This window comes from Lutjanus erythropterus, chromosome 4, assembly GCF_056507025.1.
Source record: "Lutjanus erythropterus isolate fLutEry1 chromosome 4, fLutEry1.hap2, whole genome shotgun sequence".
In the NCBI taxonomy this organism is placed as follows: Eukaryota; Metazoa; Chordata; class Actinopteri; order Lutjaniformes; family Lutjanidae; genus Lutjanus; species Lutjanus erythropterus.
Window position 1 is genome coordinate 39,494,234 of NC_139320.1, and position 27,603 is coordinate 39,521,836.

A 27,603-nucleotide genomic window follows, 5' to 3' on the forward strand; every position below is an offset into this window, starting at 1 on the left:
ATGATGAATCCAGATGAATCACACAGAACAACTGGAACACACACACGCACACAAAAAAAAACATGGAAGCAGATTTTTTTTATTAATCCAGTTAATAAATAAGCGTTTTCATGTTCTGGAACAATAGTTACCAATTACCAATATGGAACTACAAATTTTCTTTTATAAACAAAGTTTGTGGTTTCATGATTCTTGAGATTTTCATTCCAGGCTTACAAAAACACAAAATATCAAAATGTGTATTACACTTCTTGTCAGAGCATTTTTAGCTTTGGGCAAATAATTAGAAAAGTAGGAACATAACAGTGATAAAAACAAAAGGGAGAGCTGTAAGTGTTGAATACTAATTGGTTAGGGCTGTCACGATTCTCAAAACTCGCAATCAAATTCGACTTTTAATTTTAAGGTCATGAATCAACCAGATTTTCAATGTAATTATCTTAATAATTTTTCAGCACTAACAGCTACGCCTTATTCAGTCTTTATTTGTAAAGATCAACAGGTCATTGGTTTTAGGCCCAGACAGCTGTCTTTTACATTTCCAAATCCTTCTGTAAAAAGATGAGCAGATAATGGTTACCATGTTCCCAACAGAGTTCTTAGCTCATCTTGACCTACTCAGTAACCTACTATTTCTTAATGACAACAGATTTTGTGTACAGATTTTGTAAAAATTGTGTGATTTTAGTTCAAATGTTCAAATTTAATTTTGACAACCTCAGGCCAGACAAAGTCTTGGGGTCCCCTGTGATCTCTGCTGACCCTGGACCCCAGGTTAGGAACCAATGGTTTAGGGTACTGGATACATCTCAGACTCTGTCAGTGACAAGTGCAGCTGCAGGCTGCCGCTAAGCTTTGTGTTTTTTCTTCTTTTTTCACTTAAGACACATGGCAGACGCTTGCAAGAAGGCAAGGCTGGAGAGACAAAAAAAAAAAAACACAGATTCTGCTTTTCATTTCATTTCAACTGATTCAGGATTGAAATCGTGACACCCCCTACTGATGGCCTTTGAAAGCTTCAATTGATCCATTTAGAGTTTTGTGTAAATTAGACTGAATTTAAGGAATAAACATCTACTGCAGCAAATTTAACCACATTTTTTTTTATTGATTTATAACTTTTCTCTGCATTTTCTCAACATATTCATGTGCAGTTACATATAAATGTTAAAATACAAAACTGTTTATCTTGGCATTGAGTGTTCCTATGTTAGCTTTTGTAGTCAGAAATTAGAAAGTGTTGAGTGTGAGGAACTGGCATACCGAGTCAAAGTGGCATCTGCTTGGATGCACTCCCAGTATGATGTTGCTACAGGTTCAGACTGCTAAATCAACGGTTTAAAAATCCCAAAGCAACTTCAAGTAATCTATCAGTGGATAAAAACATTCAGTCTTTAAAATCTGAGTGAGAATCTAAATGTTACAATTCAGGCCATACTTGTGCAGTAGAATAAAGGCTGTGCATCAGTAACTGACTTTTGAACTGAAGCGTCTCCACTCTTGAGAAGATGCACCGAGACCGTCGACAAAAACAGTGAGTGTACTTTTATTGTTCATGATGTGTAAACAATCTAATGTGAAACAAAGGAGTGACGCTAACACAAACAAATGATTTGATCTACAAATACTGCATAGTTTCATCAGTGCATTTGGGTACGCATGTATTCTAACACGAAGGGAAATGAAAGTTGAGGTCAATGTATTTTTGGTGTTGTTATGCATCTATTTGGAAAGTGTAAACACTACAGAAGAACCGTGTTTGGTTCCACCTTCCTGAGCACGTCTTCTGATTTATTCTTTTGAACAGAATAACTGACCGAGTCAAAAGAACATATGACCTTGTCAAGATAAGAATTTCCCATTATATACTATCTATACATCTATAGGCTTTTAAAAAAAATTCATGGGATTTTCTGTACATGATAAATGTGAACTGCGTGGCACATTTTTTCCTGTTCAAATTCAGTGCCAACAGCCAGAGTGGCAAGTTTCGGTTGACGTGAAGCTTATACATTGCCTCTGCTTGTGCTGCTTCATTCGAAAAGCAATTTAGTGGAACTGACAAACTGCCCCACCAGTACAACTGACCTCGGGCACAGGAGCAGGGACAGAGGGAGCTCAGACACCTGGTGTCTTCACCAATAAGACATCTTCAAGGTCAGTGCTAAGAGTGTTTAGTGGGGCTGGGAGCCATTGATTTTCCCCTAAGCTAATAACCGGATGGCCCCATTCTCAGAGCCCAGCAGCAGGAGCCTCTTGGTGGGCAAGACTGCCAGGCTGGTCAGAGTGCCGCGGAAGTTCTCCGAGCTCAGCTTCGTGCTGCTAAGAGGGCTGAGGGAGATGTCCGCCATGGAGTACACCCCGATCTTGTTAGCCACTGTTCCGGTTACGATCTCCGAACCGTAAAGGTCAAAGGCGTGAATGGGGTCGGACTGCGACTTGTACTGACGCAGAGGCTTGTGTTCCAGATCTTTCCACACAGTGAGCGTGTAGTCAGTGGAGGAGCTGATGACCAAGTTTCCTTCTGCAGCCTGAAAAAGTAAAACGCAAGAAAGATTTGTGGATAAATATCTGGATAATCAGATTTGTGAATAAAGGCTGATGCTTGTAAATACACTGAAATTAAAAGATCTGAATACCTTTAAGGTAGAGACACTTAAAAAATCCTAAATGACACTGATTTTCATGGTTATGTCATATTAAATATTTAAAACAGAAACATGTGGCACAAATGATCAGACAGACAAATAAGGCAACCGACTACTATTTGCTTATATCCATTTCTTAAACACACAGTTTGTAAATTCTGCTATTAGGGGTCTCTCTAGTTTGATGACATTGTCAAGTGGTGTGGAGTTGTTGTCTTCACTTTAAAACAATTACCACAATTGATGAACATCTATCTGACATGACTCAGGCAGAAACCATGGTCGTGGACGAGGTAATATTTAAGTTTTATGTCATATCCCATGTTTTCCCAGAGCTTAAAGCAAGGGAGTTATGGAGTAAATGAATATGATCCATGTAAGGGAAATAAAGAGAGAATAAGAGTTTGCTGATTCTATCCTGCTAACCTCTATTACACTAAAATCCAACTTTTGAATCCTTTTTTATCAGTTCCATCACCATTTATTATTAATGATTGATAAAAATTGTAGGGTCTCGGGGCGGATTTTTTTTTTCAGATTCTGAAAAGGGGGTCATGCCAGAAAGAGTTTGAGAACCACTGGTTTAATGCTTCAGGGCCCTAATATTAATCTGTAAAATAACATTTATTGTTAAATTGTAAAACATCCTCACTCCCTTACATATCGTTGCCACAAGTGAGGGGTCAGTGCATAAATACGTTGATTAGATATGTCATAATTTCAATATTAAACTGAAAATGAACAGAAATGAGCTCTGAATTTCAATAATCAAGGAAGAATATTTCCGTTTCTATCATTTTTCTCTCCATATGATACCATGTAGACAAACTGAAGTTTGGCCCCAAAATCCAATATCAGTTGGTTTCCTACTGAAAATATTTGGGATAATTTAAGTGCAACTATGACACATATTAAGAATTTTTGGGTATTTTAATGGATAAATAATACATGTCGTAGCTTTAATTTAATTACGTATATTAAAATACTGGGCTCATAGTGTTTCTGCAGCTACAAACCTTTAGCTGTGAGTAAGTTTAAATAGACTGATAATCTTGATTAAAGACAAATTTTATATTTTTAAACACCATAAGATAATGACCAGGGTTTATTTGTTTTAATGTACCAGCTAATAATGAAAACAGTCAGTGGTTGATACACAGAACAATTGAAGGGCCGTCTGAGTAATACAAATGTGCCAATGAGAACCGATGTGGTCTTTCTAATGAGTAACCTGTGTCCATATTTGCCTAAACTTGTGCTTTTAAAACTAGAGATACAATCCTTGACCTAATTTGGGGTTAAATAAAGTTTGCTCATCCTTGCGCTCTGTTGACAACAGATTTGCAGGGTACAACTTTCACCATCTCTGCACCACTTCGTATCTCTGCACCGCTGCCTTTGGGGAATGTCAAAATAAAAGACACTCGACTGATCGTCTTCTTGAATATTTATCACATGGCTACTAAAAAGTACAGCCACACCCTCTGGCTTGACTATATGATGTGGTGCAGGAATACAGTAGCAGGCTCTTGCAACAATTTTCTACAAACTTTTTTGGGACAGTGTTGATGTCATGCAATTGCTTGAGTTTTGTTTTTGATGGTTTGATCATCCAACCTTCCCTCACACAACCCTTCTGGTATTTTAGAAATCTCAACATTCTTACAAATGAACAAAGTAACAGCGTCACGTTAGATGTTGGTGCGTTTGGCTGCAAGTTTATCTGGCAGAGCAACCGCCTATTTATGCGACACACTGCATGACCCGTGTCCCCCAGCCCACGTCTTGTGTAAACAACTTTGCCGTTAAGAGTCCCACACATGTCAGTGTTAGGTAACACACGTTGAATATGAGTACTTGTGCAACAAGGGTTCAAGTTAGAGTATGGCCATCATCTGACAGAGGATTAATGCTCTAAAACAAAAAAGCAACATGTTCCACCTCTCAATCAGCAACCCACATATATTTCTGTATACCTTGAACATACAAAGACAAAAAACCTATTTTGTTTTCATGCACTTGGATTTTTTTAATGTCTCACTGCATTACAAGATTGAAGTGTTGTGGAAGTAATTATAAAATATATATAAATTCTCAATAATAACATTTAGTTTTTTTTTTTTTACTAGTCTAAAAAAAAGGTCTCCTTAATGTGAAATACATAATTGCAACATTATCATGATAAAGTAATGTGTAGTAAAAAAAGGAGGAACTGTTTTTAAACTCTTCTTGCTGATGCAAGTGTTGACTGCCAAGATGCAACATTTTCAATGCAGTAATTTTAATTTGTTTCTTTTTAAAATGATCAAATTTGGTTATTGTTTGTCTTCTGTTCCTTCATTTCCTTTTTTCTAAAGACTCTTTGGTATCTATCAGTCAGTTTAATACACAGTCTAAGACAATTTTATATTATTCTTAAAGTGATTAATTATTCATGCATTCAATCTATTGAAACTAATATTAACTAGCCTAGTTTGTAATGCTTCTAATTTGAAAACAGTAGGGCTGCCCTCTGAAAGTCACAGATTTGAATCATCAGTCAGAGACCCCTCAGTCAACTGAGATTTTTCTCTTTTTTTTGGTGTGTCAGTGTGTTAATGTCCTAGGAACATTTCAGTCTCCTCTGCAGTGGGTACAGTCAGCTGGGGACCTGGCTGGACCCAGTGTGAGTCTGAGTGAAGCCTGGATTATACTCCAAAATTGTTGAGGATACCATGTACATGTTGTAGTTCTGAAATGGAGGCACTACCTGGTAAAGTTCTGGGATAACATTATTTTCTGCTTTCTGCTTGGGAGTGGGGAATCTGCAGCTAGGGATGGCTATCAAGAACCGGTACTTAATTCCTGATTGGTCGGTACCAAATTATTCATAAGCTCCTGGACAAACAATGCCGCTATCTGCATTTATGTGACGTTAATTCACTCTAAAGGCCACATTCAGACAGAATCAGTCGTTGCAGCAAACAGCTGCAGGGCTGTGCGGAGGTGTTTATTTGTGCTTAGAACATAAGCGCTGTAAAAGAATCAGAAAATAAGGTTTTATATCTCTGTTTCAGCCATCAGTCTGTACCCTGCACGCTCCCTCTCTCTCCCCCACTCCCTCCGAACACATCGACACGATATCGCTATTTTTCACCATAAACTGAGGCCAGACCAGACGTCAAAGCTGGGCACACAAAAATAAAACAAGTGAGGACACAGCTGGGAGAGATCGGGTCATGCTTCTACAAAAGCTGACTGACTCTACTTTTCCTCAGCATGCCCCTGTCTTTCTATTCAGCATCCCCTCCTCTGCTAATGTCGCCGTGTGAGCGTGCAGTCGAGACCAGCGACAAAGAGAGAGTGAATATAGCAGTGAAGTGCAGTGTGTCTGTGCAATTCAGGCTGTTTGTTGCTGAATAAGTGCTACAGCTCCTCAAGATTCAAGCCAAGCTCCTGTGTTTTGAATGCTGATGGCGGGTGCTAGCTATTACATCCTAAGTAGTGACAACTCCGACACAGTCTCACTTAAGGTGGGCTGATCTTTAAGGGGGACCATTCTATTCTCATTTCAGCGTCAAACTGCTCCTTTGCTCAGTAGAGGACCACAGCCTTTAACCCAAGTTACTCCAGTTAAACATCTGTTGATTTTTTTCACATCTCTGCACATCACGTCTTTATTTTTGCATCAAATTATGGAAAGTGGTATCAACAAGAGTATCAGTATTTATATCTCACAGCAACTTAATGCAATCTAGTCTCTGGCTTTTGTTTGATATCTAGTGTCCGCAAAAAACAAGAATGTTGCACATTTCCCATCCGCCGTTATCGTAGTTAGCAGACATTATCTCAGAGGGCTAACTTGGCTTATTTACTATAATACATAAACAACACAGCATCCCACCAATTCAATAATATGGCCAACGAGTTTGTCTACGTAGTTCCAGCACCCGTGATTTGAGTCTGGCCAGGGTCCTTCTCTTGCATGTCATCCCTCCTCTCTCTCCCTTATTCCCTTTGTCCTCTTTATGATCCCCTATTATGTCCAAAAGAATATGAAAGAAATCCCCTTATTCATTAATTCTAATTGTTGTTGTCAATGTCAAACCTTTATGGAATCTGCTTTTCTGCCACTGGAGGACCATCTTGCAGTAGTCAAATAGATGACCACAAGCAGTATCTATCTAATACCACTGACCTCTGACAAAGATGTTACCCAGAGGCAGCTATATTCAGTTACACAGACATAAGGTAAAGAAAACCACACATACATAAAAACAAACGCACACACACTCTGTCTCTAAGTATACCTTCATTTGGAGGATGTCACCCTCATGCGCCGGCCAGCCCTTCAGAATAAGTCCAGTTCGTGCGTCTAGCAGGACAATGAAGCCAGATGAGAAACCCGCAGCCACAGTGCGCCCTGAAGGGCTCACTGCCAGGTAGCGGATGAGCCCAGCACTCACATTGTTGTATGCCAGACGAAATTCATGCTGGGGGCACAGGGGAAGATTTGTCATTGTCAAGGCTGAAATAACTCTATCATGGAGAAGTGAAAAAAGCTACCATTTTGAAAACAAGAGTAATGTTTGATAATTGGTGGATGTTGTATGGAGTAGGTCTCGGCAGAATGAGCTTGCTAAGTGAAATTGCTACCTGCAGTCCAGGTTTGCGGGGATCAATGAAGCGGAGAACAGAATCCGCGCTGCCAAACACAACACTGCAGTGTGGAGCTGGCATGGTGGTGACAGCTGTGATGGGATTCTTCCCGTCCACAGCTTCATACGAGCGGATCTGTTTGCCTGAGGACAACAGATAGAGCGTAGTTAGAAAAGTACACTTATTTCATTTCATCTATTTAAAAAGTGGGGTTGTATGAGGTGTTAGGGAATTTTCCAATTTTAGGTATCAAACTAAAGGCTTTGAGTCATTGAGAGGCCCACGCTATTTCTTAACAGACATACTGTGTTTCTCCTGGACGGTAAATGCAGCTGTCTTCTCCTTTCAGATAAACAAAGGAACAATTTGATAGTATTCCTATGGTGGCTAAAGTCAGAAAGGTGTTTGTCTTGTCCCTCTGAACAGAGCAGATGTAACTGTTATCATGTCACTGACCTTGTGAGGAATGGGAGGAAAGGGTGCTAAGCTGTGGTCTCAGAACTCATGTATTCATAAATTCTGTGTTTGGATATTGCAGACCAATAGGCTACCAATAGGAATGTTTAAAGACTGTCCCGAAGGACTGAAACTCCAGAATTGAAGGGAACATAAGGACAAAGTGTGTACTGATTATTTCTTCATTCTCCTTGATCAAGTATCATTAAACCACCTTCAGAGCAAGACATATTGGACTCCTGTGTACTTTCTCCTTTTGATGTATGGGCAAAAGATAAAATCTACAACATGAGGTACTTACATAGTCAGTAGTCAGTCTATCACCTACAGTAGATGGCGATCGGTACACTCCCACTTTTGAGAAGCAGTGAGGAGTACCAGCATTGAAGCTAAGCAATGTCCTGCTGTGGCCAGGGTTGGCAGCAAAACACACTTTAGCCACATAAAAGGGTCCACCCAAAAACCTCAATATCAGTTTAAGTGTACACTGCAAGATAAAATTACTGTCTAAATGTAGCGTACACTTAAGCTGATACTGATTTGTTTTTGTGTGTACCTTTCTTATTAGTGGCTAAACTATGTTTTGCCGTTGACCCCATCCAGTAGAGTCCTGCACATGTCCAGTTATAGCTTTCAATGATGTATTGTCCAAAATTTGTTTTTCACCATAGACTATTCTTGCCCTTACGTCATCCATTTTAGTCATCAGCTAGCCAACAACTCTGTCAGCTGACATCCAATTGTCTGGCAGGATGTGGGGTCAAAGGTTTGTGTCTTAGGCTTTCACAATAAAATCCTTCTATGCTGGTACTCCTCTATACTTCTTCATAGTGGGGACATGCAGACCTCCATAACTAACTACATATACACTGACTATTAAAAGATACAGTACCAGTACCACATGCAACCCCAACTGAAATGATGAACTATCCCTTTAAGTATCATGTCCTCTAACTAAACACAAGAACAGCTTTACAGATGCATAGTTGTAATCCTTTGCAGAAATGTACCAGTGCTCGATCTCTCTTACCTGTATATTGGTCCCACAGGTGCACTGTACCATCACAGCTGACGACCTCCTGTGACGCCTCCAGCTGTCCCACATAGAAGACGGACTTTCGATGGTCGTTGTACGTCAGCCTGGGCTCCACTTCCTGTGTTCCATCACCGTGGTTATAGAGGGGCCAAAGCTTCACAGTCTTGTCTTTACTACCAGAAAGGAAGTAATCCTCTCCTGCCAGTGGTGCCAAACATTTTGTGGTGCCTGAGTGACCCAGGAAGCTCTGCAGTCGGATCTGGTGGAAGTGGAAATGTGGATCCTGCTGGTTGAGGCCAATCTCGTACTGCCAGTAGGCCAGCCAGTTACCTTGCAGGGAGCGCCCACTGCGAGGGAGCTCCTGCTTCAGGGCACTGTCCTCCAAAGCCGGGCCCGTCACCCAGGAGGAGGAAAAGGAGGCTGTGCCAGCAGATGGAGTAGTGAAGGTGGAGGCAGTGGTGATGATGGGGGTGGTATGGCTGGAGCGTCCCCAAGAGTTGCCCAAGCCCAGGTTTGGGCTACTGTCGTAATCGGTGTCCCGGGACACTTGGATCCGGTTTCCTACCAGGTGGCTCCCAAACGTGCCTGACTCAGGGAGGGAGTCTCCCATCGGGGTGGAGCTAGTGGAGGGTGCGGGGAACGGGCTGGAGCCCACACGTCTGGCAAAACCAGAGGAGAGGCCCATAGAGGAAGGAGGAAGCTCCGCCCTGGATGCTCTTGTGAGGTTTGTCTCTGGACTCCCCTGACTCAGACTCTGATGGTAGGATTGGGCCAACTGCCACACCAGCTCGTGGTTGGGTACCAGCTTCCGAATTGCAACATCACCTACAGAAATCACAATGCAGCACATACTTACTTTTAGCACAGAGACTATACTGCCTTGCTTAAGAGAAAAGGCAGTGATGTTCATATGAAACATGAAAAACTGTTTTTTTTCACATATTACAGTGACTGACAGGGACCATTTTACTGCACAATGAGTACTTTTACTTTTGATACTACTTAAATCAAGAGAAAACATGATTGATCATCTGATCCTCACGACTTCCAGCTCTGCAACTTTGAACCATATTTGGAGACCTCCAGTTTCAGGCTATTTCAATTGCCTGACTTGTGCCTGCTAACTAGCTTTTCACATTTTGCTGTGAAGACTAACAGTTACAGTAAGACTCTGTATTAATATTCCATAAACAGAGACTTTGTATTTCTTTTCTGTGACAGCAAACACAACAAATGCTCTTACTGCAACCTAAGCTTAACTAAACACTTTAAGGCTGACTAAATTAACATTACTACCTCTCAGTCACGACCAGTGGAAACACTGAAAACTCAAATATGACAATATGGTCATCTGCTGTATTGCACATCAATTGATATTAAAATATTTATTTATTAATTTCAACATGCAGCTGTTGTTTACAATGTAGCATTATCAGGGGGGGTATGGGGTGCTTCCACTGGATGTGTTGATAGTGAGTTAACTGTTTCCTTTAAGATATTAATACATCAGAGATGCAGTAACATCACTGTAGGTTATTTTGAATTTGACACAGGATGAAGCATCCCCTACCTATGAGGCAGTAGAAGGGGATGTAGGAGGCATGGGCCATCTCAGGGTTAAATACAGTCTGCAGCTCCTCCAGTACCCCCAACTCATATGTGACATTTGACTCTTCAGGTGTGGAGACATCCACGACTGTGACTTCTCCCATGACTCTGCGAGGGGCATTATCCAGCTACAGAGAAGGAGAGAGACAGTCAGTCGCCAGATCCATGTATTTCCACTTTCAAAAGAAATAGGTGCAACTACATGAAAAAACTTCTGAATTATCTGATGCAACAAGAAGAAAACATCCTGCCATACTCACATATACATGTACTCTCTTTCTCTCTTTGTCTGTCAGACAGTTTTTATTCCAAGCTTCTGTCACTTGTTTATATTTTCATCCATATTTTCATCTGCCTTTGTGTCATTTGTTTTTGTAAAGCTCTTTGTGACAGATCTGCTTGTTGAAAGCATTCTAGAAATAAACTTGACTTGACGCTTGTCAGTCTTCACTGTGTATGTGTGTATAGATGTGTGTGTGTCTACCTGGGGCTGCAGAGAATGCAGCAGAGAGAAAACAGCAAAGAAGCGACGCAGAGTGTCAGCCATATGCTGTTGCACCATCTCCCTCCCGATGCGCAGACAGATGAGAGCCATCAGGCTGAGTGTCTTGAGACAGACAGCAGTGCGTGTCTGCACCCCGCTGGGGAACCTGAGTACAGCAGAATAGGTACAACCAAGCAGAGGATGAATGACAGATCTATTGTAGCACGTTTTCTGATTACACTCTGTTTCAACACAAAAATGAAAACAGACAGCTTAAAAAAGCCTGAACAGTTCAAAGTGTGTGACAAATAAAAAGACAAACATTATAATATTATATTCTGCTATTTGAAGTGTTTCAATAACTGAACAGTCAGATGCAATCACAGCTATGACATAAACAGTCATCTAAAGCAGGGATTTTCAAAGTTTTGATGACTGAGGGCCAATTTAGGAAGCCAGCATATGGGTAAGGGCTGAAAAGGAAAACCCTTGTCATAAGATTTGTGATTGGTCTCATGATGGCTTTTAACATTTAATTCCTTTAGCACTAAATTAAATTTGCAGATAAGGCAGATCACTTTATCTGTCCCTCAAGGTCCAAAGGAGTAAGAGCTCTTTTCTCCTCAATTATTGAGCATTTTTTTCCATGGTGGGTTTTCCGTCGACATTAAACTACTGAGTCATCCACCAAAATACAGTACTATTGATGACAGAACGCGATTCCTATGACACTCACGAGATGCCGCTAGTTGCCATGCAGGCAGTAGTGGCTGAGTGTGTTAAACGTAGGCTATTAAAAATGAAAGTATTGCAATGGAATGATCAAAATATAACACCTGAACTTTACGCCATGTTCAGGGCCTGCTTCACTTTAAGAACCGCTGTTGTACAGTGCATGTGGTTGGTTGTAATGTGTGGTATTTACCCCATACGAGGGGTGGTGAGCAGGTCCAGTAGTGGCAGGAGCACATCCTGATTGATCTTCATAAGCATGTCCATTAGAGTGGTATCAGAGAGAAAGACAATGATCTTCTGTGTAAGTGCAACAGCTCCAAGCAGACTTGCCTCCTTGCGTGTGTTAAGACGCTGCGACGAAGGCGGAGAAACCTAGAAATATACACATATGTGTAATCAAAGCACATTTAGCTAGAATTTTTAGAGAAATAATTAGCTTAAGACATCCATTGGTACAAATTTCCTTTCCCCACAAAAAACAATCCAGCATAAAGGGATAGTTTGTATTATTTCAGGTGGGGTTGTAGAGGTTCTTATCAACAGTGAGTGTATTACCTACAGTGGATGGTGGCTCACACACCCCCAGTTTGGAGAAGCAGAGAAGGGCATCAGCACAGAAGCTAAGCAACTACTACTGCTATAGATAAGATCAGCAAGAAATGTATTTTTAGCCACTTGAAAATGGAATCCATAAAAATCAGTTTAAGTGTATGCTATTTATAATATTTTCAACACTTTATCTTGCTGTTCCATGAAACCGCTTTTATAAGTCAAATAATAATTAGTCAAATTTATATAGCACTAATGAAAGCAAAGTTACAAAGTGCTTCATATAACAACCAAAGAACACAGAAAACATATGTCAAAAATACTTAAAACAGTGAACAGTGAAAATATTCTAAATAATAAATTCTAAATAGCATGCGCTTAAATTGATATGGATGTTTTTCAATTGGGGCTTTTTCTAGGTGTCTAAAACACATTTTGCTGCTGACCCTGTCCACAACAAAACATTATTTAACTTCCTACACCTCACGGTAATATACTGACTATCAATAAGTACCTCATGCAACTCCACGTCAAATAATCTGAACTATCCCTTTAATAGGCCAAATGAGGTTTTATGTGTGCGAGTCTTACCAGGTATCCTATATAAGGCAGGTACTGGTAGGTGAGTACAGGCTCTCCATAAAGTTGAGCTATGTAGATGAGACACTCCAACACAGGTCCTGCTGTCTGGTCACCAACCACAGGTTTCTTCTCATACACGCTACCCAATCCCACACTCTCTAGACTGTTCTCTTCAGACACAGGGGCCACAAAGAGGTGTTTCTCAGGCCCTGCAGGCAGACAACATGCGAAGGAAAAGGGGTGAAGAAAACACAAGCAGTAAAACATGAAACACGAAACTTCATTTGTCAATGCTGAAATATATAAACGAGGCAGTGAAACTTTTTGTGCTATACATTTACGTACCAATGTAACAATTTGTGAGCAATCGCAGCAAATTTCTGGCTACATATCGTGACGTCACTGTTGGCCCGAGCTTTGCTGACAGCCATCGAACTGTTTTGCAGACTGTATCTGTTTGTGGAGGCATGATAAAAAAAAAAAAAAAAATTAAAAAAACAGACATAACCAGTTACTTTAAAAAAACATGATTTACACTGAAAGACATTAGACAGCATTTTGGTTTTGTTCCAATTTTTCAAGTATTCAGGTAAAGGGAGACCCTTTTACTTTCAAGGATTCAAGTAAAAAAAATAAAAAAAAGACTTCTATCCCCACAAAAGGGTCATTTCTCTCAAATTTTGGATAATGATCATGATGTTAAATAAGCCTCTCTATATGACACAGGAGAAAGACTCTGGATTTTAACAAATGTATTAACAGAATTTGAGAGAAATAATAATAAATCTTTTGTGTATAGAGATAAAGTCTTTGATTTTTTTACTTCCAACTCATGAGAAATGGGAGCAAAAACAAAAGTGATACGTTAAAAATTCTGTTGTGTAAACATAAACCTCAATCATTCACTCACCTAGAAGAATCTTTTGCTCTTTCTCCTCTGACTCTTCTGATGGATCTTGGTCATCTCCCTCCTCCTGCTCCCCCACATTGCCTTTCTCAGTCTCTTCCAGAGCCATTCCATTCACAAAATCTCCCTCCAGAGTGGCGACTGTGGCTCCTGAAGCTTCCGTGCAACCAGAGAGAGTGAGCTCCAGGTTGGGCGCAGCAGACTCGTCTGTCCCCTCTTTACCCTCATTAGTTTCAGTGACCTCTTCCTCCTCCAGCTCTCCTCCCTCCTCTCCCTCACTGGCATGTTTCAGGTCCTGGCTGCTGTCAGCTGATTTGAGACTGGCTCGATCCCGCATCGAGTCTCCGTCGCCCAGTGAGAGTTCACTTGTGCTGCTTTTGTCACTTAGCTTCCCCACACTTAGAGACTCCTGGTCTTGATCCTTGGATGCAGAGTTCTGGTTCTGTTGTTTCCCAGCAGCCACTGCTGTAGCTCCACTGTTGACATAAAACCCATTCTGAAAGTCCTCTGCCTCTGAGAGAAACACTTGGTCATTGAGGCTTATGCCAGAGGAGTAATCAACCAGCCCCGCATCTCCCACAACCCCTACTCCACCACTGGTTCCACTACTACCTCCTATATTCCCACTAACGGACCCTGAAGACGGCCGAACCTCACCACACTGATAGTCCTCTTCCTCTTCTTCTCCTAGGTTACATGTGCCACCCCTCAGCCCTTTGCAAGCTTCACCTCCAGAGCCTGACATGCCACTCTCGAAGCCCGTGATGACCTGCAGCACGTGGGGGAGCAGGCTGGACAAGAAGGCCTGCAGGCCGAGCCTTACGATCAGCTGCAGGATGAAACAGTCGGTGTAAAGATAGAAACGTCCTCGCAGGCAGTGAGGGTTTTCATAAACATTGATCAGCGGCTTTAGCAAGTACTTGTTTGCATTTCTCGGACCCAGTACTCTTGAAATAGGTTCAAAAAGGTACCAGGCAGCATAGACAGCAGTGGACTCTTCAAGCATGAGGGCTAGAATGAAGGGCAGAAGAATCTCAAGACCCTCAGCTGTGATGTTTCCCCGTAAGAGGGTCTCAAGCTGCTGCCAGAGGTGAAACACAACATCTCTTCCTTGAAGACTACACGTAGTCTCCGTCTTGGCGTGGTAGGAAAAGATAAACTGATGAAGTGCTGCAAAATATGAAGGGAAAGGAAAGGGGGTGATGATTGGGTTCAGTAACTGGCAGGGGTTTGGGGGAGGCAGACCATCGCGGATGGGGTCATATTTGAAAAGCAGCGGACACGGGCAGTCTGGTACTTCTCTATGTGCGGTTCCAGAGTGCTTCTCCATTAGCAGCAGGGTCTCAAGAGCATGATGCAAAGACAGTGGCACATCACGGAGGCTGGCAGAGCAGAGCTTCATGACAGCTTGAAAACGCTGTCTGAGGAGGTTTCCTGGTTTCAGTCCTCGCAGTTTAGAGGAGTAGAATATCTCAGCGATGAGGACACCGAGGGCCTGCATGTCTCTTTGGTAGAGCTGTGTAAGAGAGGGTAGAGATTCGATGGTCACACCATCTCTCGTGCAGTCGCTAGATCCTGCAGGATCCAACACTTCAGCGTGAAGACTTTTCACCAGGAAGTTGTTCAACTTCTCCAGTTCTTCCAAAGGCTGCAGTGGATTGAAGCCTTCAGGGAGGATAATCTTGATTTCCTCTGCATTGGTGGCAGTAGCACTCCCCTCCCCATGTTTTTTGTTCGTTGGCCCACCTCTTTGTAGCACAGCACTGCGTAAACCAGGGCCTAAGCCGCTTGAGAAATCACCAGGAAATGAACTCGGGGACTGAGATACAATAAGTGCTGTGTGCTCTCCTCCCAGCTTTCCTCCCGCCGTGCTGATGCTCGGCATTGGCACAGAGCAGGAAGGAGAACTGGATGAGCCAGTGGATGCTAGCGAGTCCAGCGCTTCCATGCCTTGTTCAAGCTCTTCATCTCTGTCTACCATGGTCCAGCCACTGGACTCGCACCCTGTGGACTCCGGCACCATCCCGTCCACGCTGTCTGTCATGGTGTCGATTTGAGGGATGTGTAGAGAAGGCACATTGAGAGCAGCAAGGCCAAGGAGAGGAGGCTCTGCTGGGGCATACTGGGAAGGAGACAAGCGGGGTGGGTGGGGCTGGTCAAACAGCTGGACTACACCATAGGTAGTCAGATTGGTGTGGTTGTCCACGAGGTGCAGGCACACATTCTTGGCCTTGACAGCTTCTTTACCAGATAGCTTATAGCCAAATGTGAGATCTATCCAATGATGCAAATGTTGGGACACCTCCCTGCTCTCCAGAAGGCGTCGATGGACCTCTATGAACTCCTCGCATGACTTGCACCAGGAAGGCACATCCAGATCTGGCATGTCAGGGTGGATTGAGCGAAAAATGGAGGGATCTGTGTAGAACTCTGGAATGCACTCATCAGGGGTCCAGCTCTGCATGCGCTCCATACTGGCTGGGTATTCGTTAGGCTCCCACTGGGACCTAACATGGCTGCACAACACTGACTTGGGCGTCTGCCGGGCCTTGTAGACATAGTAGGTAATGTCTGAGAGCACATCAGATATGTGATGAGGTACATGGAGATGGTCAGGCTGTCCAGCACCGCCAGCACCCACAGAGCCACCAAGGTCTCCGCCTACGCCGCTTCCACCTACCCCATTACCCACTGCAGCAGCCAAAGCCTCTTTGGTCATCTCATATGTGAAGTCCAGCTGCTTGTCCCCCTTATTAAGCCTGAACTTTGACCTCCTGAGGTCCCGGAATTTCCCAAATGGCACAGTGAAATCCACCACCCAAGGCAGCACTGGGTGATAGTTAGGGTCTCCTTCTCGCCGTCCTGCTAGCTGGTTCAGTTCCATCAAATAGCGGAAGTTACTGACTCGTCCGTGGACCCAGTCCAGAACCAACATCTTGAGCTCACCAAAGCAGTCTTTGCAAAGTCTTTTGTTCTCTTGGCTCACACATGAATCCCTTGGCAGAACACTTTTTGGCACTTGTCTGCCAGTAACATCATTGTTTGCATCCCCTTCTGCCCCCAGCTCCTCATAATGGGCGAGGTTGAGCTTGAGACGGCTGCAGAGCTGCTCATCTACTGCTACATCCTGCAGAGAGAGCTCACCACAAGACAGACCTGCTGCATGACATGCCTGCAGGGCTGTTAGTAACTGGTAGAGAATGAACAACACTTTGGCATGGCTGTTAGCAAGCTTTGCTGGGCTGAATGAGACAATATCATGGAGAGAATACTGAGTATAAGGTAGAATCACATAGAGCATCTCTGATGTCTCCAGCAGGCACTCTGCAGGCAGAACGTTAGGACACAGATGGTCTGACTGGGACTTGGAAAAGCAAGATGAACTGGATGGCAAGTAGTTTTCTTTCTCCTTTTCTCTGGCTGGAGAAAGGGATGGTGAAACTTTGTCAGATGAGATGAATGTGGAATTGAAGAGCTTCTGTAAAGCATGACGCACTGCATCTACAGCTGCAGTATGCATCTGCTCATTGGCTCCTGCATATGCCTGCACAAGTTTGTAATGAGCTTCACGCCACAGATTCCTGAAAAAGATAAAGAAGACAGAAAGGCACATTCTAAACAATGGCTATTATGGTATTTCAAACTTTTATATAAATCTCACAAGAGTAAACTTTAAATTCACTGCAAACAAGAAATTTATGTGACATTTAGTCATAGAATGCATCTGACTAACAAGACAAACAGCTGAGTGCAACTATCTAAATGGAAATCTAGAGTTGTCTCAATAACAGAATTTTCAACTTCAATACAATACCTGTACTGAGGCCTTGGTGAGCACTTAGACCTTTTTTGTAGCAGTGGTACTTTCGGTATCAAATGTTTAATTAATGGTGACTATTGTTTTAAACACAAGGTATCTAAAAGTATCAGAGTGTCAATACTTTTGACAACTTTAAGAGAAACTTAATGTAACTGAAATTTATTTAGATATAAAAACAACACAAACAAACTAAAGGAAATTGTAGTTCATTTTAAGTGAAGCTCCATGTACCCTGACATCATGGTAGCAACTAACAATCGTTTTCATTATCAATTGATCTAACTATTTTTAATTTAAATGTCATGAAACAGTAAATAATGCTCTGCACGTTCCCAAAGCCCAAGGTCATATCTTCAAATTATTTGTTTTGCCTGACCAATAGTCCAAACCCCAGAGACAGCAAATCAATTAATCTAAACTAATGTAAAATTAATAAAAGAAGGCAGAAGGCAGAACCAGAGAATATTTGGGTTTTTTTGCTGGCTAAATTAGTTTGATGAACAATCAGTCATCAAAATTATTAATTATTACCTACTATGATCAAAGAAAATCTTTTTTTAGCTCTTTGGATAAGAGTAAGTTATGCTAACAAGTAATAATAAAATTTATAAATTTATAAAATTTTACAGTGGTATATATATTACCTGACATTATGTTGCGACACACACTGCATGGTTTTGACATAAGAATCCCGTGACATGAATTCCATTTGTTGATGGCAGGGGTCTCTGGCCAATCTATAGCTCAGCTTGCTTTTCCTCAGACCCTGGATGCAGACACGCGTCCAGCCAGGAGGCAACTTTGCCTGGGAACACTGAAGGTATGTGCGAATCTCTGCATCGCTAATGCTGTCAAAGCGAGCACAGCGCATGACCCTCCTCTCCCTCAGGCCCAGAACCCAGCGCATAGGAACAAGAGCCACAAGCTCCCGGGGACGGGGACCTGGGCCTTGCTGCCGGCGGTCAACCCCCAAGTCTTTCTCAACTGCAAGCATCAGCCAATCCATGGTGAGTCTCCGATGCTTGTTAAGAGTTGCACAATGTCCTGCTGCGTACACCTCGTTGTCTCCCACAAGGACGACCTTCAGACATTCATAGAGGCAGAAATCAAGGTCATCAAGAGCAGATGTATGCTCCTCTTCTGCCTGTCCCTCTGAGGAAATAATTGAAAAGCATAAATGGACAATTAGACATGCAACTACTGCTTCTGTGGTGCTTTAACTGTAATGCTACTGTGCAACACTGTAATGTGAGATTGATTATTTTCCACAGAGGAGAAAAGTGGATTGCTGCAATGAGTGATATTATGCTGATCAATGAAAATGACATGGCTTGGCATGGTGACAGTAAACATGGAGAGCACTTTAGTCAGCATTTACAGTTTCATTTACAAACTGATGTGCAGTGGAAGCTAGGAAATTTGTGAGCAGAGGACAATGGTTTCTGTGGCGTAATGGCTGCTACATCTGTACAGAGATGTGTGTGAATGCAGAGTCAGAGCCAGGAGTCTTGGTGTTGTTATGAGAATGGCTTCACAGAAACATACCATCCAAAATTTCAGGAAGTCAAGAGCTACTTTTCACCACATTTTTCAGCGTCTCTTCACAAGTGTCTGATGGTTAGTCAGCTCAGGCAAGTGAGTGACATAAAGGTCGCATGAATTCTGATATGACTGTTAACACTGAGGTTGCATTCAAGGCTGCACAGTATGGTATGAAAGAATAATAATAATCGCATTGGGCTTGGGTAATATCAAGGTATTACATTATATGAGATGTATTTAGAAATTCTGAAGGTATAATTTTAAATATTGTCATTGTGAATAAAAAAAATAAATTTAAAACATACTGTAGAAGTTGCAACACCTTTTTTATTGATGGAAAATAAAAACATAAAACTTAAATTAATTGATTAAAACAGGGATCTTAGTCGACAGAAGAACTAGTTTGAAGTAGAAAAGAAATAATGGACTGATCATTTCTGCTCTGTAGTTCTCCTGGCAAATCAATTAAAGACTAGTTGTGGAATCATGAAAATATTACCACATGTAACTTCACTTTAGATGATTTCTCTCAACTATAAAAACAATGTACTAGCCACAATTTCATTTAATTGCCAGTCGGCCACCACCGACTGCACATAATCTCCATACTCTCACAATCTCCAGCTCAGTGTTTTCATTGTTATTTGTTTGTTTTGTACACAAATACTATCATATACCACATACCCTGGTAAAATGTCAAGAAGGTATGAAGGTATGACAAAATGGACACATCCCAAGCCAACATCACTTTGCGATTTTTTTTGACAATTATTGCAAGATGATTTACAATTTGTGAGGATGATAATTTTTGCATCAGAATTTTCAATTCCACTAAAAAGAACAATTAAAATCATGACAATGTGACATTTGTTTTGGTCTATACCAAACAAACATGATTTCTTACATCTAGAGAAAAAGATCTGTAAGCCATAGAGTACTTTATTATAATACTGTTTTATCAGACTTTTTTTTTGTTTAGCAAAATATTGCAGCATCTTTTGACTTTAGATATTGCACTTGACTAGATTGCGATTGCAATTGTGCAACTGATTTAGGATCACATACTAAAGTGTCCCAACTTTGTTTTGTTTATAAAAAAAACAACTCATCTGAGTCACATATGAGCAAAGCAAACAGCTTCCACTTTTTCCTGCAGTCTGAACGTAGACCTCTTGTCCTTGTTCCTGAAGTCTGAGCGCAGCTCACATGACTGAACTGCCTCTGCCCCTTCAACCCACTCTACCCTGATGGCAAGCTTGCTAAAAGTCTTATACTGTGGCAATTTAAACTGTAACTTTACCCCCAACTAAACTTTCATCCAATGCTGCTAAATAAACGTACAGCTGGCTTTACTGACAGGATCTCAAAACGGTCTTGTAGTAGCAGTACTTAAAAGTTTGAATGAATTTCGTGTACGGTTAGCTAGGCTGCTAGCTGACTGGCACAGATAACATCAAAGGCACAATAAAACACACTTTAACTAAACAGAGACAATAAACAGGCCTCGTTTAAGCTTCAAGCTAACATGCAAGTGGTATTTATCTAATGACAACCTGTTTCACAGTACAGTAAAGTAAGTTGGAGCTGGAAAAAGAAAATTGGGGAAGTAACGTCAACTTAATGCTAACAATTAGCTTAACGAAGTAGCTAACGTTACGATACCTAACTCGGGCAAACAAAAAGCCTTCATATAGTTACTAACATCATTGGCATGACGCTAAACAAGAGCCGTTATACTGGTTGCATGTAACTCCAACGTAATTACTAAACAACAACATTGCTTAATGTTTAGCTCACCTCTCACCACTTGTAGCAGATGACAGCTAACGCTAGCTGTTTAAGCTAACGCTGCACCGCTGGTTTCGCGCATGATGAGTTTGCACTACATTAACTTTAAAAGACGAGGATGTGCTGCGGGGCCACATTTAGCCACATGCTCCATTTTGTGATGTTTACTGATGCGTGTCAGCAGACAGACCGCAATCAGTCAGTCAGTCAGCCGATGATGTTTTGTTCTGAGCTAGTTGGAGCCATGTTTTAGAAAGGACACCTCACGTGACACAACAGCAGCCCCATCTCATGTGACTGAACGTTATAGTGCATTCGCGTGCTGTCGGAATGATGGGAAAAATGAATCTCCGACTGGGAAAAACCACGTGAATGCCCCCTCAAGTCAGAACAACAGAAATAGGATGAGAGTCAAAATTTTGTTGCCTTTCATTAATTCACACACATTTTTGCTCATATGCAATCAACAATATGGTATTAAGCTGCTAACCATTAGTTGTCAACATAAAGAGACCAAGATTAATTATAAATATTATTTATCAGTATTAACCCTAATAACAAGTCCCTTACTCTGCTCTTAGCACCCTCTATTGTAAGCAGTACTAATATTTTTCTTTTTTAATTTGCGACTTAAAAGGACATGAACACATTGTAGTCGGAATAACAGAAACTTGGACCATCCGAGGAGTACTTGAATGCATCATTGCTGCTGCTGCTGCTGCTGGAGGTCTAGACAGGGCAGGTTCCACAATGACTTGCTAATCAGATTTGATTTAAACAACAGAAATGTTTTTGTGGTTACTTGGCAGAGAAGAAGTGGACAGTAAATGATCCTGTAGATGTAGTGACAGCCACAGTGAAAAAAGAGAGATGATTTTATTATTATTATAATTATTATAATTATTATACATAATAATAATAATAATAATAATAATAATAATAATAATAATAATAATAACGATAATAATAATTATTATTATTGTTATTATTATTATTATTATTATTATTATTATTATTATTATTATTATTATTATTTTATTTTATTATTTTTTTTTTTACACATTTGTGTGTCAGAGGTTTTCAAAGTGGGGTGTGAGTGTCCCCTTGGGGGCTCCCAACAGTTTCAGGGGAGGAAAAGGAAGTGAAAAAACATTACATTAATTATTACATTTCCTGGGTGTATATGTATGTTTGTATGTATATAACAGTTCTGTTAAATACTCGTGCTACTCATGCTAATACTTGTTACATAGTCACATAGTTACTAAAGAAAGCACACACAATTCTAATTCTAATCAGCTTTTCATAAAAAGAAAGAAAATCTGTCAGCAGATTTTATCTTCCCCAGTAAATTAACACCCAAAAATAGTTTCACTTTTAAGTCAGCTTTGTAGTTAAAGGTTTTCTTAACCTCTTCCCAAAAAGGTATCAATATTGAAAACTTAAAGGTAGCGTTTTAGCTGATTGTTGAGTCTCATTCCCAGGACGTTAAATACAGACATTTTGGTTTGCATCCTAAGCACAGCAAAATAATGAGAAAATAAGAAGGTATGGGCGGAGGGTGGGGTGTCTGCAGATGCAGGCGCCGCCACACACTTCTGGTGGATCATCATGATGATTGAGAGGGATTATTTTTGGATAAGTCCATACATTGTGTTTTGGGGAAAATCCTGCGTAGTTTGGCTTTAAAAATGTATATGTAGGCTATAGTTTGACACTTATTCCCCACATCCTCTCAAGAAGCTCCTCCCTATAGGGGATACCATTGACCATATTTATGTTCACTCTCCAAGCAAATTCCCTCCGGCTATATAAGATATATGATATCTTAAAGTTTCCCCCTTTGAAGGTCTTTCCAATCCACCACTGATATGTTTGCAATATTTAATTTAATTGGATTTAATTAACAATACATTTAAATTAACAGATTTTAAATCAAGGAAATTGTATCTGTAAATAAGTAATGTTGCTAAAAGAAATAAAGGCTATAATGAAGACTTGTGTAAGTAATAAATAAATAAAGAAGGCAGAGTGCCTCAGACCCTTATTTGAGACAGTTTAGGGTACATCGTTTGAACCCTTTGTATGGGGAAAAAACTACCTTTTTCATATTTGACATTCTGTTTTTGCAAAATCTTGTGATGCTTGTCAGTTTATATTCACTGTCAAATAAAAAATCGTGAATCCTTGATTTAAAGAGACATTTGCAAGGTTGAAGTCTCTTGAAATTATTGTATCCAGTTTTAGGAACCTGCCCATTATAGAGTGCTTCCCAAATCCCAACATGTGCTTCTGCCCCCTGACTGGCATGTAATGAGAATCATCTCCACAAGGTGGCATTATGTCTGCAATTTCACAGACAAATCCCTCAGCAGTCTTGTGCAGACATGTAGAAAAAATTGCAGTTATTTGATCTTTTATTTTGTTTTACTGGCTCCAACTTTGACACATTATTTTGTCATATCCAGAAAGAGAACTGTGTCAAGACTTCTTTGCACCGCTGTTGTATTTAACTGCTTGCTGGTATCCAAAAATGATCAGCGTTTGATTTTGAATTTTGTATAAATACAAAAATGTTATATTATTAAAAACATGAACCTTTGAAGAATATCAACGAATGTGTCTCAGTGTGCAGTGATCAACTACTGTTTTTGACACTGTATTAATCTGCTATTGTCAGGCCCCGGGGAGGCACTCTTTGAATATTGAGCACCTTATTAATTAACTTTAAACAGACATTTCAAACAAGATTTAAAGGCAAAACATGCAAGACTTTTACCAAAAAAACAAAGATGTTACTGTCATGGACCAAGCAGTGAGGCAATGAGGAAAACAAGAGTTTGATGGAGGGAAAAAAAGAATTTACAAAAAAAAAGAAGGAAAACAATATAAACCAAGGCCTTAATAAAAGGATTATAAAAGGGGTCAAGAAAATAGAGTAATAACCAGGTACAAGGTACAAAATAACAAAACTAAACAAATTGTTAACCGAACAAACTGACCTAACAGAATGAGAAGGAGCATACTGGCTTGGCCAAACCAAATAACACACCAGGGGAAAACATCAAGTGCACAAGATACAAAGAAAAACCTAACTAACTAAACCCAAACTCACCCCTATGACTTTGCAGCACATGGTATGGCCTGATAGGCTGGTCACAAGGATTAACAGTGCTCCACCCTTGGCCACGCCTTTTACTTCTCCAGGAGACAGATGACAAATCAAATAAAATGTGAAATGTGGACTGAAATGTGGAAATGAATAGTTTGGGGTGTGGCTCACTGCAAATAAAATTAACCGGTATACTTTACAAAGTAATGAGATGAGAGCATGCAATACTACCATTCCTGGTTGCAGCACCGTATGACTGTGGCGATCATATATGCATACAAAAATAATACCTCTCGATCTTCACCCGCAACACGCCAGAAGTGTGTGGCGGCGCCTGCATCCACAGAGACCCCGCCCTCTGCCCATAACTTCTTATTTTCTCATTATTTTGCTGTGCTTGGGACGCTTTATCAACCCAAAACGTTGGTAATTGACGTCCTGGGAATGAGACTCAACATTAAACTCAACTATCTATTTGATGCAAATAGCAAGTGACAAATCCTTCTTCTAATATGTACGGATATTGTGAAAGCATATTTTGAACGCACCATAAGTCAGTCATTTCAGGAAGGAAGTCAGTTCTTGTCAAAACTCAATAAATGGACTGTCATGATTAGACCGACTTTTGCGTGTCTACAAAACTGGTTTAAAAAAATTTAAATCTACAAGCATGAATGTAGAAATCCCACACTGGTTTGTAGACTCACAATTACAGGGATGCAAATGAAAAACGTCTCTCATCTTAGCATACCACCAATGCAACATAATTACTGTCAGCACTTTTACAGAACAGAGACAGCCAAAGAACATGACATTCCTTGGCTCAGCATATTATGTTCTTCTCTTAAGTCTGCTCTCGGTAGTTTTATACTGCTGCCAGCCAGAATGTGTTTTATGTCCCAAAGCACAGTGTTGGTTTTGGTTTAAAACATTCACTGCACATGGCCCGAGCTCACAGCCCCACAAAAAGAGGCTGGACACAATGAGGCACACCATGCACACTATATTTTGATATACTACAGCAACTTTGCAATTGTATTATGTAACATCACTCAGTTTCATATAGTGACCAGAAAGGACATATGGTTCTCTGTAGGCTGACCTTTGACAACCTTTGTACTGTCAAAAATGTACAGACGCCAAGCTAAAATTATAGATTTTTTCAAGGGAAAATGAGTGAAAAAATATGTGGTGAAAGCAAGTACATAGCCTTAATCTGGAGGAATAAAAGTTGTTTCCTCTTGCATTGTTACCTCTGACAGTAAGATCATATTTTCTGTCAGTCTTGATAGTTGGATGAATAAAAAAAGACATATAAGTTAAATTTGGTGGAAAGTTAGGCCATGGGCCAAGGGAAGATAAGAAGTTTGTGATCTGGAAAATGCAGTCAGGTAGCCATTTAATGATAGAAATAAGGGTTCCAAAAGGGTTCTTCCTGAAGGGCTGAGGTTCTACTCAGTACCGTTTGCTGCTAACAAACCCTTTATTGAAGAAAAGTTTTGTCAAGGATTTCATTAAAGCCCCTTTTCATCCATAGAACCCTTTTTGGAAAAAGGATTGTTGAAGTCTTTCGTCAAAGTTTTGATGAAGGTTCTTTGTACCATTAAAAGGTTTGCTGTTGAAACCCTTGGGTGAGTTCGAGATAAAACCCTTGGAATATAAAAATGTTCTCAACAGAATTCAATGAAACCGTCAGGGAGGGTTCTGGGTGAAACCATTACAGCACAGAACCTCTCATATGGGGTTTGGGGTGAAACCTTTCACACACGGTTCTAGGTATAACCCTTTATGTTGGGGTAGAACTAGGTAGAGCTCTCTTGAGGATCCTTTTAAACCTAAATAAGCTCTGGTTCTTGAGCCAGTTCCATTCAAGACCCTTGGAAACTTGGTGGCATCAAGTGAATCAGCTCACATTTGCAACAGTTTTGTTGTGGAACCATTGTACTCCCAAATATCATAAACGTAGTGCGCTGTGCAAAATGCACAAGCTGTAGAATATGACACGTCTGCTGTGGTTCCCAAGGAAAACCTGCTATTTTCAACCTTTCAGGCTCTGAAGCAGTTCATTTTAGATGGAAATGCTCAGAATGGTTCAAAGGTTTTCAGTTTCGTGTTGTGGAAAAGGCCTATGAAAGGGTTCAAAGAGGAATCTTTACTAAATGTTCTACCAGGAACCAAAAAGGGTTCCTCTATAGGCACAACCTGATGTCCTTACCTCCTCTGTAAGTTTTTCACTTGTCACAACACAGAATTTGAAACTGAAGTGCTGTACAGTTTAAAGCTATTGTTAATTTTCAACTCTTGTAGACCTACAGTGAATTAAAAACTCACCACTGTCTGTTAAATACAGACATTTGAACCAAATAGCAAAATCACAAGGTTACATTTAAACATCACAAGAAGACACAAGATTTATTTACTGGACCACATTTGAGGAAGCCAGGCTTTTCCCCTGTGGCACGAGGAGGAGGGGGGGGGGGGGTACACTGATGCTGAACACACATTTGGGTGGGTATTTATGTTTGTTTTACACAACTCTGCATACAAAGAATAACACAAAGTGATTGATACACACAACTGAGGTCAATCTAATCTGCTGAAATTCTGATATATTTGAGGAACTGCTGTCCATTTTACCAACATGCCCAAAATAGTTCTCCCAATTTCCCATGTATTACAGTGTTGTGAAACTCTAACAGCACATTGTGACAATCCCTTTTGTAGCTTTGTGGCCTGTTCTTAAATTAAATTGAAACCGACAAAGTCACAGCGATAGTAGACATTAAAGCATCATAAAGAATATAGACATTTGACTACATTTGCACATTGCTCTACAGCACTTAGATTTAACATCAGAGTAAACAGAACAATAGCTTCCAGACAGGTCTTCTCAGTTAAAGTGTAGATTGGCTGAAGTATTCAAGTTAGCAGAAACACAGAGGAAAGAGGAGAAACTCTTTACTGAAATAATTGTGAAATGTAATTTCTTAATTAGTGCACAGAATACAAGAAAATTGATGCAGACACACAGCAACTTGGTTACAACACGCCTTTAAGTTTGGTAAAAACATGCTGCTTAAAGAGGAGACAATCTCCCACATTAACACTTCAAAAACTAAACTATTTTGTGTCATTGCAGATTATTTAATGTTGGGTTGTATGAGGTACCTATCGATAAGTAGAGAGGGGCACTGGCATGGAAGCTAGGCAATGTACAGCTGTGGACAGGGTCAGCAACGAAACATCGACTTATTTTAGACACTTACAAAAACATCCACATAAAGAAATCAACGTCAGTTTAAGTGTATGATCTATTAAGAATATTTTCACCGCTTTACTTTGCCCTCCGACAGACTTGTCTGATGGGAAACCACCTTTATATAGCCCAAATATTGCTCCCTTAAAACCAACCAAACTCCATGGGTGACATCAGTGAAAAACGGAGTCCGCCCCAGCATCGTTATGTTAGTTTGTTTGTGTTATTGTTTGACTTTGGTATTTTAAAATGGTAGTTCAGATTTACTGAAGTCGCACAACAAGAGTAACACACCAACAATGGTAGGCCAGCAACTGCTCTGTTCGGTGGAGTAAAACGGCTGATTTCACCCATGGAGTTTGATTGGTTGGCTTTTGTAATGGTGGTTTCCTGTTGGAAAAGGCTATCTGATGACGAGGTAAAGTGGTGAAAATATCATATC

At 40.6% G+C, this 27,603-nt stretch overlaps 1 protein-coding gene across 1 annotated transcript; it reads right to left on the bottom strand.

The window, feature by feature from the left end:
- Nucleotides 1-1,087: 1,087 nt before the first annotated feature.
- wdr81 (WD repeat domain 81) lies at nucleotides 1,088-21,074 on the bottom strand. Its single transcript, XM_084717940.1, has 12 exons — nucleotides 20,803-21,074; nucleotides 18,108-18,615; nucleotides 13,647-17,224; nucleotides 13,082-13,189; nucleotides 12,746-12,945; nucleotides 11,796-11,977; nucleotides 10,871-11,036; nucleotides 10,349-10,514; nucleotides 8,773-9,603; nucleotides 7,284-7,429; nucleotides 6,938-7,120; nucleotides 1,088-2,531 (listed from the first exon to the last, which is right to left on the bottom strand). The coding sequence occupies exons 2-12, from the start codon at nucleotides 18,467-18,469 to the stop codon at nucleotides 2,205-2,207; spliced, it is 6,249 nt and encodes a 2,082-aa protein (XP_084574066.1). The 5' UTR covers nucleotides 18,470-18,615; nucleotides 20,803-21,074; the 3' UTR covers nucleotides 1,088-2,204.
- Nucleotides 21,075-27,603: the final 6,529 nt, after the last annotated feature.